Raw genomic sequence first — 14,671 nt, 5'->3', positions numbered from 1 at the left:
TTTTAAAAAATTCCATTTTTATATATAATTAAATTACATAATACAACACTTTTTTACAAGTTCCAACACCTGTGGGTTTTTGTAGATGCTGATTTTAAAAAAAAGAGAGAAAAAAAGGTGACTTTACAGACTTTAGAAATTATACTGCTTCCAATTTTAATTACTTTCATATTACATCTGCTCTGTGTGTACACAACCCACAGTTCAACCCAGTTAAAAAAAAAAAAGTGCCAGAATTGTTGCTGAATTACTGTTGGTCGCAGAAGAGTCGCTAATGGCTTAATAGTTGCGCCAAGCACTGGAATATTTTTCGTTTTTAACAGAATGTAGTTGTTCCAAATGCTTTATTTTTGGTGAAAATTTAAGTACGACATGTAGAATAAAGTGACTTCGATGAAATACGTTAGGCTTAGATTTGGTTAAACTTTCCAACAAAGCATCACATCACAGATCAGTCACACACGGAAAGTTAAAAATCTGCTGTGTTTCTGGCTCTGATAAATGCAGTCAGTTTCATGATGTTTTAAAAGACTGCATGCCATTTAAACATGGATGTTGGGGTTAAGAGGGTTAATATATTATATGCCTAACAGGGAAATCCTTCATGATTAAAATCAGGCCTACAGACGACAGTAATCACTGACATATTGACTGTAGAGAAGAAAACATCAACAGTGAACTCTATGAATTGTTACTTTCTCTGCTGGTAAAGAGAGAGTTGGAAGTTGAATGCGGATAATCAATTCCATCATAAATTTTCCTCATTAAATACAGCCATGTGCTGGAAAGATCCATCTCCACATAAATGAACTATTTCCCATTTCAAAGAGAGGAAGCCCAAACATAAGTGAGTTTGCCGCGGGCCTGTTTACTGATGTGCTAACAAAACGAAGCCCTCCGAGGAGGAAAGATGTGGTGTTTGTCTGCAGGTGCCAGCTCTTTCTTGTTCCACATTTTAAAAATGTTCATCTTGCACATCAGAAAATGTTTGTTGTCTTTGCGAATATAATAAACGCACCCTGACTTTCATTCTTATTCACACGTGTGCATTGGTTTTTGTGTGTTTTCATGCGAGGTGAATGTCTATCCTTTGCACAGCTGTACAGAGAGAAATAACTTCCTTTTGTCAAGCCCTGGCTGTCTCCATATTTTGTTGCCTCTGCAGGCCCTCCCTCTCTGTGAAGGGTGAGGCAGTTGCATCGAATCCCAGCAGGGATGCTCTCTTTGATGCCCACTGGCAGGAGCCGGGCTCCAGATACTATTCCATGTGTGTCTAAGCACATGCAAGCGTAAGTCTGAATGCCGAGAGAATATCGTATGCACACAAGCCCAAACAAGTCAGACGCCTGGCCGCTTTGAGGAACACTGGCCTATTTTCACCTCCACTTTACTGGCCTCCTGCAGTCTGTTGGAGCTGCAGTGCACCAAAAGACACAAAAGACAACATCAGTTTGTGTGACACACAGATGGAACGCCAACTGCAAGTTTACACATAAGATGATGATGATGGTGAAGATCAAGGAGATGATTTCAGACTCTGATCTGAGGATCTTCTGATTCTCACTCAGAGTAGTGACGAATCCAGAAAACTCTCCAAGATATGAGCTTATTGATTTGGTGCCAAATGCAATAGGGTGTTGACCCTTCTTTTGTTGCATGGGTGGAAATAAACCATTTTGAAACTCTAGAACTTGGATCAGCCTATCGAGCAATATCTTTTGTTTTTGTGGTACAGCTTCTCGTACCTGCTCAGTCGGTTATGCTCAGCAAAAATAAATTCTTTTTTGATGACCAAGTTTTCATAATAAAAAGCATTCTCTGTTTTGTTTTATCTCATTTGACATTCAACCACATATGGTTAATAAAATATCAATATTTGACTTCTGCAATATAAATGTTTTAACGTAAAGATGGGACTTTTCATGACCATTTCAACGTTTGTTTGTTTTTTGTTCTCTTCTTTTTGATAATTCAATTCATCCATGACAAGAGATTATTGGATCTACTTGTCCAATATTGCAGAATCTGAATCAATGAGAAATGTCAGTGTCTATTTCAGGAGTTTATCTTCAACAGTTCCTGACATATTGTTGTTGAAACAGAGTCCCAAATTTCAGACTGAAAGTGGGTCAACAGAAAACCAAAGAAATCTCAGAAAGTGATGAATATATCAGTCTAAAATATCACAGATATCTTTATTGATATCCACTATTTATGCTATAAAAATTCCAGGCAAATCAGAGACGGTCAAGCAGAAATATTTCTAAAAATGTGATGATTGACCCACAGTGAAGACCTTGACACCATTTCAAGGAGTAACAACTAAATCTAAAGTATATGCAGAGTCTTTTGGCTTTCTTTCGGTCACACATACCCTAAACATCCAACAATATAGAATCTGACACCCTATAATCTACATTTGGTAGCACCGGGTTCACACTCCCAGCCTGCTTTATTAAAGAAGACCGTAGAAGGTGTCCTCAAAGACGTGGCTAATGATGAGCACTAAATGAGAACATGTTGTAAAGAGTTTATCAATGTTTTTTTATTATTATTGTTTTTACTCACACTCGATACGTATCTGCTCCATCTCCGACACCTCCGCGATCGACTCCTTCAGGTCTTCTACGAACTTGAGCAGCTCCTCAGCACTTTGGGCGCAGAAGTTGAGGACCTGCTTCTTGTCTGAGCCAAACGGGGAGAGGATGGTGATTCCATGAGGGTAGTCTGTGGAGCAGGGAGGACATTAAGCCGATGAGCCGCAAGTGAAAAGAAAATATAAGCTGCATTAGCAAGATATTACCGGGTGTTCAGGTATGAAGAGTATAAAAAAGGATTCTAGGGGTCGGTTTGAAGTACAAACTCGTATTTTGGAGAATTTCTTGAAAGATCACACAATTTTGCAGGAACGAAACTAAGCAATAAGATACGGAAGTCTGATTATGACATAAGATGTGGTGATTTTTTTCATTCCAGCAGTTTACAGTAAAGACACTGTGACTTACATTCATTCTCAAAAAGGTGGAACTGCATGCCAAGTAGGCCCATGGCTTTGCAGAAAGTGTAGGCTGCAGAACTCTTCTTCTTTGGACAAAGCTTCAGGATCTGCGGAAATAAAACCGCAAAACCAGAGTTACAGTAGCGAATGACAGGAGCGCCCCCTTAAATCAATTTGTTCCGTGTTCTCGAGACTTTATAAATCTTGTCGATTGTCACGGAGATTTTCATGCCACAGAAGAACCTCAAAGAGAACTCAGAGGGAACAAACTATTTGACAATTTAAAATACATTCCAAGAGCGGATAGTCAATATTAATGTACACTACAACCTTCAAAGTGTTTCAGATTGTGCGCCGGCGCTCTAATTTGTATGAAAAAACAACACCTTGGCGAGCTTATATCAGGATGTATTCGAGCTGTTATGGAGCTTTTTTTTACTGAATGACCTTCCAGATAGAGAAAGATGAGGCAAATCTGTTTTGCAGAGCGACTGTGGGGCATAATTTGCCAGGCAAGGCGTATTAAGCCAATACATCACTTTGGCGCTTTAAACACTTCTTGACGCGTTCAAGCTGATAGAACAGAGGCCAAATTCAAAGAAAAGTCCCCGTCGTTTTTATTCCGCAGTTAAAATTTTTCAAAGACAATTTCCGGCCCCACTTTCAAAGCTGTCAGGAGAGATGCGTCCCTCTGGAATATGACGCACCGCTAACTTTTGGAGCCAAATGAACAATATCGCACTGTGATAATGGAAGATGACTTATCTTCAAATCGGCCCTTTAACCTCCTTTCCTGCAGCGACCAATTACTTTCAATGCTTTGGAAAAACAGGAGGAAAAAATGGCTGCCCTGTTTTGTTTGCTGTGAGGATTGAGAACAACACTTGACATTTGACATAATCATGAGAGTATTTAAAGCAGTACTTTGGACAGGTAACCCCCATGTGGCACCAAATGAGAACTTTAATCATGTCCAACATGAAACCTGTTGTAATTCCCCAGTCTACACAACTTTCTATCTTATCTGTTCTGTGGCTGAAGCGAAACACAACTTTATCACTGACCTTTAAAGCTGCTCTGTTGGGGACAGATCTATGCTTATGGATGCACTGCAATGCTGCATTTGCGACTATCTCCTATTAAAAAAAAACACTGGCTGGAGAGGCCTGAGTTATGAAACAACATAAAAGAGGAGCCTTGAGAAATGGCTCACAGTCGAAGTAGGTGATGGTGCATTGCAGCTGTCACAACAAAATAAGCAGCTTTAAAGCTTGACAGTGTGCAGCACAAACAACCATTTGAGGGTGGTTTAAAAGGCACTGTAAACACGAATACAACAAAGACGAGTACGAATTGTTACACCGAATCTCTCATTACGATAGTCAATTTAATGACGGTAGAAGGCTTACCACAATGAGATCGTTGAAGAGGAAGACTTCTCTCTGGTGTGCTGCCTGTTTTTGGGCCTTGTTGACATCTGTCACCTCAAAAAGTCGACTACAGCACACTAGTCTTCTGTGAGGGACGGAAAGAACCTGAAGACGAAGGAACAGACATCCAAGAAGAGTTACAAATTAAATCATTCCGAGTATATTACTCCTGAGAGGCTTCAGTATAATTAAAAAGACCAGATGAAGAAAATCCCCAAGCAAAAGCAGAGAAAACATGCAAACTGGGAGGCCTTAAAGTTGTAATGGAAGTCTCACATGTTCCCATGCGTCTTTCAATTTTTCAGCTCAAAACACTGTAAAGATGGTTCATTTCCCCACGACTGTATAACTCCTGGTTTTAGTCCTGTTCTTTAACTCACATGTATGGCGAGTTTGCCAAACAATTTTGCGTTTATAAAATCAGCAGTTTAGCAGTGCAGTGTGACATCTTTAGCCCATTGCCCCCATGGAGCATAGGCCATCGACGACCTTCATACATTGTCCTGATGTTCCATGTGGCTACTCTTGTTGTTGTCCTGGGTGTCAGATGGGGAGTCAGCCTCGCAGCTTCCTTTTGGCTTTCACGTCATGTGTCTCTGGGATGGAGACCCTTCCTTGCCCAGGTGGATGTGGTTGGTTGTCGTCAATGCTCCTGTAACCTGTCTTTTTTACAGGTAGGGTTGTTAGCCCTACACAAACCCATTTGACACATAGGTGGGGATGTCAATGTCATCTAGTCTGGACCTTCACCCCTGACCTGCCCAGCATAGTTGAACCTTCCTGATATAGCTCTGGGGATCATCAGGCCACACAAGCCCATCCACTGCAATCAGGGCGACACCTTCGGATGGGAGGCGACATCTTTGGATAGGTAAAAGTCTAAAGTGTGACTGCTGGTGGATACTTAGTCTAAATGGGCTGCTTTTTTAGCCACTATTCCACCCTTGTTTTGTTGTCTGACAACAGAAGCAGAATAATATGTAAATGTGAACAGCTTTTTGGAAATTGGGCTGAATTAAAATGCAGAAAATGTGAGAGCAGAGAGCAGGGGAGAAGTAAACAAGGTTGAATGTGACATAAGCACCCATCCAGTCCCTGTTTATTGGTTTTATTCACTATGACAGCTCCAGCCATCACTGATTATCCCTCAGCGTTACAGCTTCCACAAAACTCTGACCTGTGGACATACGCTATAAACTAATACTGGCAAAAAGCCACTTTACCTGACGCCCGAACCCAAAGGATGTTGTTGTGGTGTCAATAATAAAGCAACCCACTAGATATTCAGTTCCTCAGATGCTGGGAGTGCATGAAGATTCTTGTGTTCACTCTTGCAGCCAACAGCGGAACATTTGGTGTGTTTTGTTGATTGCTAAGACATTTTACAGTTAGCAAAAGCAGCTCTTGAAAGCAAACAAACATAGTACATTATGATGCAGCTGCTCTTTCTTAGTGGTTAACCTGGAAGCAGCGGGCAGTGAGGAGGCAGGGCGATACAAAGTTGGAGCTAAGTGACAACTGGTTCCTCAGTTGAAACATAGCAGTTCAGTAAAAAGTTTTACTGGCTCGTAAAGCTGGGAGGCTATCGAGTTGTGGGGGTCTTGAGGAATGGCAGACGTGAACATCTTTTATATCTTAACAGCTTTTACGTTAAACCTCCAAGTTTCTAACAACCGCAAAACACAACAGACATGGATTTTCATGATATGGGACCTTTTTAAAGACAAATTTCTGAGGCTAAAAGGTAACAGATGCTGGTGCATTGGGGGGTAAACAATCCAATAAACAGAGTAAGCTGTGACAAATTACTGACATCAATGCTGACTTAAGAGAGCTTTAAAATGTTAATTTGAGCAACACCTGCTACTTACCTTTTTGAGAAAATTTTGATAAATATTGAGGAGAACATGATAACAAATACAGGTTTATATTTCCGGGAAGTGTCTATGTTAAGTTTGAGGGTTTTCCTTTACATTTCAGAGCAAGTAACATATCAACTTGATTTAATGTGACAAAGAAAACCTCAGTTTTATAAAGGAATAAAATTAAATGTTTGCAAGTTTTTGCATTGTATTGTGTGTATGAGGGCAAGTTTCCATCTTTGCATCTAAAGTCTTTTGACTGTAGTTGCAGATTTAAAAAAATGGGATTTCTTGAAGAGGAGGGAAACAGAAGGAAGCATTTAAAGTTTACTTAATATAAGTTATTGTATGCTCCCTGTTTTGAGCACATGATTTAGATGCTAAGCCCTACTGTGACTTGTGCAGCTCCAGCATTGAGGCTTGTCCTGCTTGCTTCTAGTAACCGTAGTAGTCCTCTAAAAGGGATGTTCTGCCACAGGTCACTCATACAAAACTTTTATGAGTTGTTGCCAAATCCCGTTATAGTTTTTTCGCCACATCCATCTTGCTGTTTAGTCACAGGCTCCCACACAAGGCCAAACTGGATTAGCAAAGGTGATGGTGGCAGCAATGCATTGCGCTTTGAGGGCTAATGTAAAGATTTTAGATTTTATATATTTTTTTAACAAAATGCTGCAGAGGCCTGGCTTCTCCTCTAGGACTTAAGTGCTTTTCCGAGTTTAAGCAGATTACACTGCAAAAATGGCTCATGCCTTCGGAGAGTGATCTAATCGTGTTGTCACCCCTTCACACTCTTGTCTCGTTCAGCTTTCCGTGTTCGATCGCTGCAGAAATTCGAACAGCAGTTGGATGGGCTGTCGGTAGATGTGGAATTGATCTCTCTTTGGGGGTAAAATACAAATAGACGCAGCCTCCTTTCAGTTTTCTGTATGCGCGTTTTCCAATTTTTCTTCCCTCTGCTCCGTGCAAACGATTTGCAATGCACACAGCCGCCGTCTGTTTCTCTCTCTGCTCGCTCTTCTCTCACCACTGCAGGGTATACAGACTCCAGCCCAGCCTGCTTCCTCATTACACTAATGTCACAAACATGCAAAGGCATCATTAGCTTGAAATACGAAAAACAAGCAGAAAGCTGCACTGGCGGGATTTTTACAGACGAACAGTTTGACAGGAGTTTACCAATGTATAAACAAGATTCCACAAATGTTAGTCTTGGCAAGTAGTTATAGAAATGTTAACAGTGTTGAAGTGAGAAAACATCTGGATCATACGCAAAATGTGTATTTTAACAACCTACAAGTCATCAAATATTTATACAGGAAATAATCTCAAGTGTCATACTTCTTCTTAGGTAATAGATAATACATTTATAATCCACAACAGAGGCACTCAGGCACCTGCTGGGATATCATTTCTAAGAAAGAAAGTTTATCTAAGTCTCTTTCTTTTTATGGCAGACAGCTCCCATTGGCAGGAATAGTCACTTCCCGTCACAACAATCCATCATTGTTTTGGCTATGACAGCACTCCTTCTGTCATCCTGTAGCTACTCATCTATCACTGAGAGACACTTAAAGGCACAAGCCAAAGATAATGGTGGGAGAAATCCTCTCAATGTCACAGTGTCAATGTCATTTGGGGAGTTAACAAGATGTAACGGAGACTAGAGTTGAAATTAATTAAAACGTGAAATCATTTATTTTTTGTTTATATGACGGGATGGTAAGAGTCAGCAGTGACAATTACATTAAGATGATGTTTATGTTTAGCTGGTTCACTGTTGACAGTATTCATCATCTTACAGAAACAGCCCTGCTGAGAGTAATCAGTGATATCCTAATGGATCTGGACTCTCATCAACAAACTTCGGAAGTGGGTTGGCTTAGGTACGAGGTCTTTGAGCTGGTTTTCATTCTCCTTATTAGAGTATTTAAAGTTCTGCTCTCATGTCATGTGGGGTCCCACAGGGATCAATCCTAGGCCTTATTTTGTTTAGTTTACATCTGTTGCCCCTTGGCCTTGTTATTCACCATTTCACAGCTGTTTCTTACCACTTCTACGCTGATGACTCCCAGTTGTATGTCTAATTTAGCCGTGAAAATCACGACAATCTGAATGCTCTGCAATTCTGCCTTACTTCAATTAAGGCCCGGATGGCTGTTCTGTGGCTTTTGAGTTACACTGCCAACTATTTTCACTGGAGACCACAAATATCTGGATTAGCAGTTACAAAGATAATCAGCTTTGTGGAAAATGTATGGTTGATTTGCAGTAAAGATGTTAATTTGCCCAAAAATGTTGTCACAAGTTGGTCAGTGTTGGCCAGCAGTGCCAAACAGTAGTTCAAAACCCTTTAGTAACCTAAAAGTTTGCCGTTGGTGGCAAACATGCCAGTTTTTCATGTCAGTGGGTTCAGAAATATTATAGTCTGGCCCACAGTAATGGACTGATTAAATTGACCAGTGTTTCTGTCCCTGAACACACTGACTGAAAACCTCAAACCACTTCTGATGTTATTTCTACAATTCTGTTTTAATGGATCTGTCTGGTCCTGAATGCAATTTTGCTGGAATGTTTCAAATTGGCTCTTGTATTTGGATGCAATATATTTTGTGATGTTGAATAGCAAAGAGTCTGTGAGGGGGAAAAAAAAAACTCTGCATATTTTATCTATATTTCATAAATAAAGGATTGGGAGGCCTTTTGCACTGATAAGATTAAAAAAGAATTCCCTGAACTGTACAAACATTTCAAAAAGCCTTTCAGTGTTGCGAGTGGGCACACACAGTACATTCCCACATGAATCAGTGTAATCAGTCAATTATAAAGCTAAATACTTCTGCCTCTGTGTCTGTCTCAAATGTGTCCAGTCTGAAACACAAAAAACTTTGCACAGAAAGCATTACCACAGTTGTAACAAAGCAGTACGTGAATGTTTCCGTGTCAGACGTTGACATTTTAAGGTCACATTTGTTAAAAATTCATTTTCATTGTGTTCTGTGTGTTTTAAAAACTTGGAGGTGTGAAATAAAAGCTGTCAGAATATGAGGAAGTCAACCAGCTGTACAAGCCAGGCAGAATTTCATCCATTTTTTAAGTAGAAACTGAGCAACCAATAACTGAAAATTTGCATAATCCTTCCCTCTCACTGCTTGCTGCTTTCAGGTGAAGCCACTCCGAGAAAGCTGCTGCCTCACCATCCTCTACGTTTATTGACTTTGCAGAACTGCTTCTACTCACTCTAAAATGTCTCAGGCATCTGAGTGACATTGATAAACGGGAAAAACTTTGAGACAAACTGGAAGCCAATAAAAAGAACTGGATGTGAATTAGTATGTTTATTTAGCCTGTTGTGCTTTGATTTGATCTAAAGTCAGCCAGTGTTTATGAAGATTCTCAGTCATCCAGGTGCTTCATCAATGCTGAGATTTAAACCTAGCCACAAAAGACCTTAACGAACCCCATTGTGGCAGGGGGAGCACTAACGACTCGCATAATAAGGGGGAGGAGCAATTGAAACCGAAACTCAAGGGTTAATGGCTTCTTTAAGGATAGAAGCATCTGGAACACCTGCCTAGTCAGTCAGAACTATTGAAACCTCTTGGATGAGAGGTGAAACGTCTTGAAGAAACTCAAGCAAGTCCAGTGGCTACGATTAAACTGCAAGAATAGCCAGTGTTTACATCTGTTGGCTTCTCTCTTGCTCTCTGTGCTTGTAAATATTGCATTTTAATGCAGCCAAATTCCCAATTAAGCTGTTCTCATTTGCATATTTTTTTGTGTTTTTGCTGTCAGACAATGATTGAGTGTGGAAAAAGTGACTGATAAGCAGCACGTTAATGTGCAGCATCACTAAAGTACAGATTTTTATAAACGCAACACTGTCTGACAAATTTACTCTACACAACTAAGTGCCACAGCTGTGATGTGAATTCAGCAAATTATTCATGTGAAATGGTCACTCAGAGAGAAACTTAAAAGCAATACAAAGCCACACACTCATTCGCAGAGAGAGTCTCCTTCCTGAAGGGGGCGTAGACAGCAGCAGCTCAGATATATTCAAAGCCTGCTAGAACAGGTCTAAAACCAGGAGTTATGCAGTCGCTGTGCAAGACACATTCTGGAGACTTTCATTTGGAATATGTGCTGAAAAATGATACAATATGAAATGAAATGAAAAATACTTTATTTATCCCAGAAGGGAAATTCAATTCAGAAGGGAAATTCAAAATTCAAAATCAATATGAAACCTTCAGCTAAAGAAACTCCACTGTTGAGCCCAAACACATTTTGCTCCTCATGTGCATCAATTCTACATTGAAGTCTTTTAACCTTAAACTGCTTTAAAAAAAAAAAAAAAAAAAAGAAGTCTAATGATGGCAGTAGTTAATGATGTATCTAGCTGGAGTAATGACCTGAGATAATGATTGAGCTGCTGATGAGACATTTAATGGGTAATAAATGTGCTCCACTAACGCTACCAAGGCTAGGTGATACTGATAAAGGCCTGAGTAATGAGGGAGTGACTTGGCATGGACTTCTGAAAAGTGTACGTGTCTGTGTGATCACGTTCATTCTTTTTGTCAGTGTACAAAACTCAGTGCGTGATTTTTGTAACAATTACATGAAAACTGAATCCACAGTATCTTTAAAGAGGATATTTGGCGTGCGTCCTTACTGTTTTCATGCCTACGATGGACTGTTCAACCTTGGACACGTAGGTGACGTGGTCTTCGTTGGAGCGCAACTCTCTCTGTTGTATTCTTTCGTAGATTCCCACCACCATGTCTCTGGGGATGTCTGCGCCATCATCCACACCTAAGACAGGAATAGGCTGATTACTCACACATCACAGGGTGGTTGCTTTAAATTCCACCAGACAGCCCTGTCCATCTGGAGGAATATGGAGTGACAGCTGTTTTAACAGTGGTGGAGGGACCAAAGTGTGTCTGCTCTGGCCTAAATACAGCAACATGCAACAGGAGGAGACGCACACAAACATGCAAATACACAAAAAAAAGATTTGTGTGTCCATATATACAATGCTACATACATTTGTCTTGCTTCTTAGAGTAGGAAAAAAAAATCCATATTCAGAGCACCAGAGAGGCTACTTCTCTGACTCCTCATGTGTCCTTCTTTGACTTTCTGTCTTTCACTGTCTCTATTAAATAATGACTGAAGGAAATGTGAGAGGAGGTTAATTGGCAAAGGAAAGGTTAAGATCCCGCCTCGCTCGTGGAAGATTTCCCGTCTGGAGCGCGTTGCAGTTCAAGGCCGTGGCATTTTGGCGCAGGTAAAGCTGCATGTCATTAGGCTGAAAGGTTACCCTCCAGATGCACCCCATTATACCGGCACAGCTGTACGGCGCTGTGTGGTACATTGAGTTTTCAATGGGGCAGGATGTGTTTGGAGAAAATGAAGCTGCGTCAAGCGATGGCGGTGTCAGCGAGGCACCGTGGGACACCGCCGAGACATCACTGCACATTACCGAGTCGCAGGGAGAGGAGGAGATGACCAGAGGGAAATGTGTGTAAAGTGTCACATTAATAAGTTGCATTTTTGTTGCTGAGTGTCTCTTTTTTTTCTCTCTCTCTCTCTTTTCCAGCCAGCTCACGACTTCATTGCTTTTTTTAGCCATGGTAGTGACACGGCTCTACGCATGGCAATGTCAACTGGTCCACCACTTTGGTACCCACGATCCACGGAGAATGAATGCTATTGACTTTTGCTTATAGGAAAACGTAAAACTAGATGTAACTACTGAATAGATGTTTTGTTACAAATAGTCCTCATGTAAGAAATTATTTTCCTCTAGTGCCCCCAAAAGGTTTAAATTGGTGGTTTGCAGTAAAATGTCTCAACAACTATCCAATGGGTTGGTTGAAATTAGTTCAGACTTAAAATTTTCCTTCCTGTTTAACTATCTTTTTTTTTTTTTTTTTACGTAGCATCACTACCAAGAGGACATGTAACAACTGTGCTTTGCGTTTAGCACTAATGTTAGCATGCTAAAAAACCAAGATGGTGAACAGTATAAATGCTATACCTTCTTACCAGTCATCGACATAAGATTAGTTAAAGCATCGAGCTGCGAACTTAACTGTAGACTCTTTGCCTTGTTCTATCTAGTGTACAAATCTGATTATGAGGCTTCACAAAGATGGAAAAGAATACTGGAAGACCAATTAAAAATCTGTTGGAACTCAGTTGCGTCATAAATCATGAGGTATAGAACAAGCCAGTGCCAATAATCAGAGCTGCAGTGGTGGTCCTCCTCAAATGGCAGCACAGACAGTGTGATACTTGTACAATCTAGCTTTGAAAAACACATGGACAAGTACAGGGCACAGGGATTATCAGTGGAAATCAGTTTCTGGGACAGCTCAGGCAGTGTGAAGAACAAAGTACAACATCAACCTCTATGAACAGAAGAACATCCTGCTTGCTCTTTAAGAGAAAACTGAAAGATTAAACTTTACGTAACACAACAAGAAGCCTTACAAATATTAGATTCTTTGGTCAGATGAGACCAAGATAAATCCAGCATGTTTATCGTGACCCTGACCAGGACGCAGTCAATGCATAGTCCTGACAGTGAAGCACAGCGGTGGGAATGGGATGATATGGGGGATGCAGGAGTGCAAAAGGTGTTGGGGAGATGAAATTTTCAATAAATGCCTGTGGATATACCAAAAATACTGGCTGATCCCAGTCTGCAGAAGCTTGACAGAAGAGGAATATTGCTGAATGATAATGATCCAAAGCACACTGCCAAAATCGCACATCAATACTACGACCTGGCCGAGCATGTTGCCTGACTGGAATCCAATAGAACACCTTTGGGGTATTTTAAGAAGAAAGACAGAGCAACACAACCCCCTCCAGCTAAGAGCAGAATAACAAAAAATCTCTGAAGAATAGCAGGACTTCTTTCCAGAAATTTCTGCAACATGTTTTTTATTATTTTTTAATGCTAAGCGGGATTGAGTGTGTCAGAAATAACAGTGGACGCACAAAGTACTGAAAGTAAATTAAATGATTTGCATCTTTAAAAGTGTATTGATTTTAGCTGCATTTAGTTTCTACTGTGGGTTCAGTGTTTTTCATACAATCCAAATAGTTTTTTTATTCTACACAAGAGCAAATACTCCACTGTTCAAATTAGAAGTGATGAAATTACTGTGAAATCATACATTTAACATTGAAGTAATATTGCACACGCACTTCTCTTGTATACTGTATGCAAACTACTTTGAATTGAATTGTGAAACGCGCTCCGCAAATCAACTCGCTTTGCCTTTTACCCACATTTCCCCCTGCAGCTTGAACCACGCATCAATTCTGTCTCCTCTTGTTCTCATCATCTCCGACTTTAAAGCCGGCTGCTCACGAGCTCTATTGATGAGCGCCGGCCCACTATAAGAGTTTAAAAAGAGAAGTGAAATTGCTGAAGCCCTCCTCTCTAAATTACAAATAAAGTATCCAATAACTAAGACGGTGCAGTTCTTCAGTGAGCTGGCATTGTGGATTCATTTATGGCAGAAGCGGGGTTTATATTATGTTGCCCCACTGGGGGATAGCTTTGACACTGACGGTCTGTTTTAATTGAGATAATGAATGTTCTTTGGTTCTTCATTACTATTGGTTTCTGGTGCATAATTGCATTTCACCTTAGCCAATTAGTAGAGCGAACTATTCTTCTGTCAGAGCGTGAGACGAGCGAGAAAAGAGGGGGAGAGAGAAACAGAATATAAAGCGGATGAATAAACAGACAGCCGAATATTCTGACTGAAACAAAACAAGATAAGAGAATGGATAGAGGAAAAAAAAACTGAGCAGAAGACAAATAGAGAGGCCAAGAGAGAGTGGCACATTTTAATTTGCATAAGATGCCGAAATTGATTTTCCAACTTAATTTAATTGTGAGGAACAGTCTGGATGAATCTATTAAAGTTGTTCTGCATCGACCTCAGCGGTCCCAGATTGATTGCGCAGAGGGAGAGCAGAACTACAACGCTCTTGTCTCTTCCTCGACGCTCGGCGAGTGAGCATCTGTCTGCATATTGGAGACAAGATTTACAGGTGCTTTCCGTCTGTGTCGCTGCGAGTGAACGTGTAAAGCAAGAAGGCGGGCGAGGGGGGAAGAAACAGAACCTTATCTTTATCTCCGAAATTTATGCGGGGAGCTTTGATTGATGGCGGATCCAAAAAACGGTCGGACGCTGACTTCTACTGATTCATCTGGGGATCTGCTGCCTTGTTCCCCCAACAGAAGTTATTAAGGAGGGAGAGGAATTTGGGGAGGATTTACGAGTATTTCTGATCCTATCTCATTTTGTAACATTCAATCTGATGGAAAACAGTCACAAAACATTCCT

General features: G+C 40.6%; 1 protein-coding gene across 1 annotated transcript in view; it reads right to left on the bottom strand.

Annotated features, from left to right (window-relative positions):
• Positions 1-2,560: 2,560 nt before the first annotated feature.
• Positions 2,561-14,671, bottom strand: part of iqsec3a (IQ motif and Sec7 domain ArfGEF 3a) — a 119,788-nt gene continuing 107,677 nt past the window's right edge. Inside the window, exons 9-12 of the mRNA XM_008304712.1 lie at positions 10,969-11,108; positions 4,408-4,533; positions 3,006-3,105; positions 2,561-2,727 (exon numbers count right to left, since the gene is read on the bottom strand). Of these exons, the coding sequence (XP_008302934.1) occupies positions 2,561-2,727; positions 3,006-3,105; positions 4,408-4,533; positions 10,969-11,108 (533 nt within the window). The remainder of the gene's footprint in view (positions 2,728-3,005; positions 3,106-4,407; positions 4,534-10,968; positions 11,109-14,671) is intronic.

This window comes from Stegastes partitus, unplaced genomic scaffold, assembly GCF_000690725.1.
Source record: "Stegastes partitus isolate 25-593 unplaced genomic scaffold, Stegastes_partitus-1.0.2 Scaffold2297, whole genome shotgun sequence".
NCBI lineage: Eukaryota > Metazoa > Chordata > Actinopteri > Pomacentridae > Stegastes > Stegastes partitus.
This window is presented reverse-complemented; position numbering and strand designations above follow the sequence as displayed.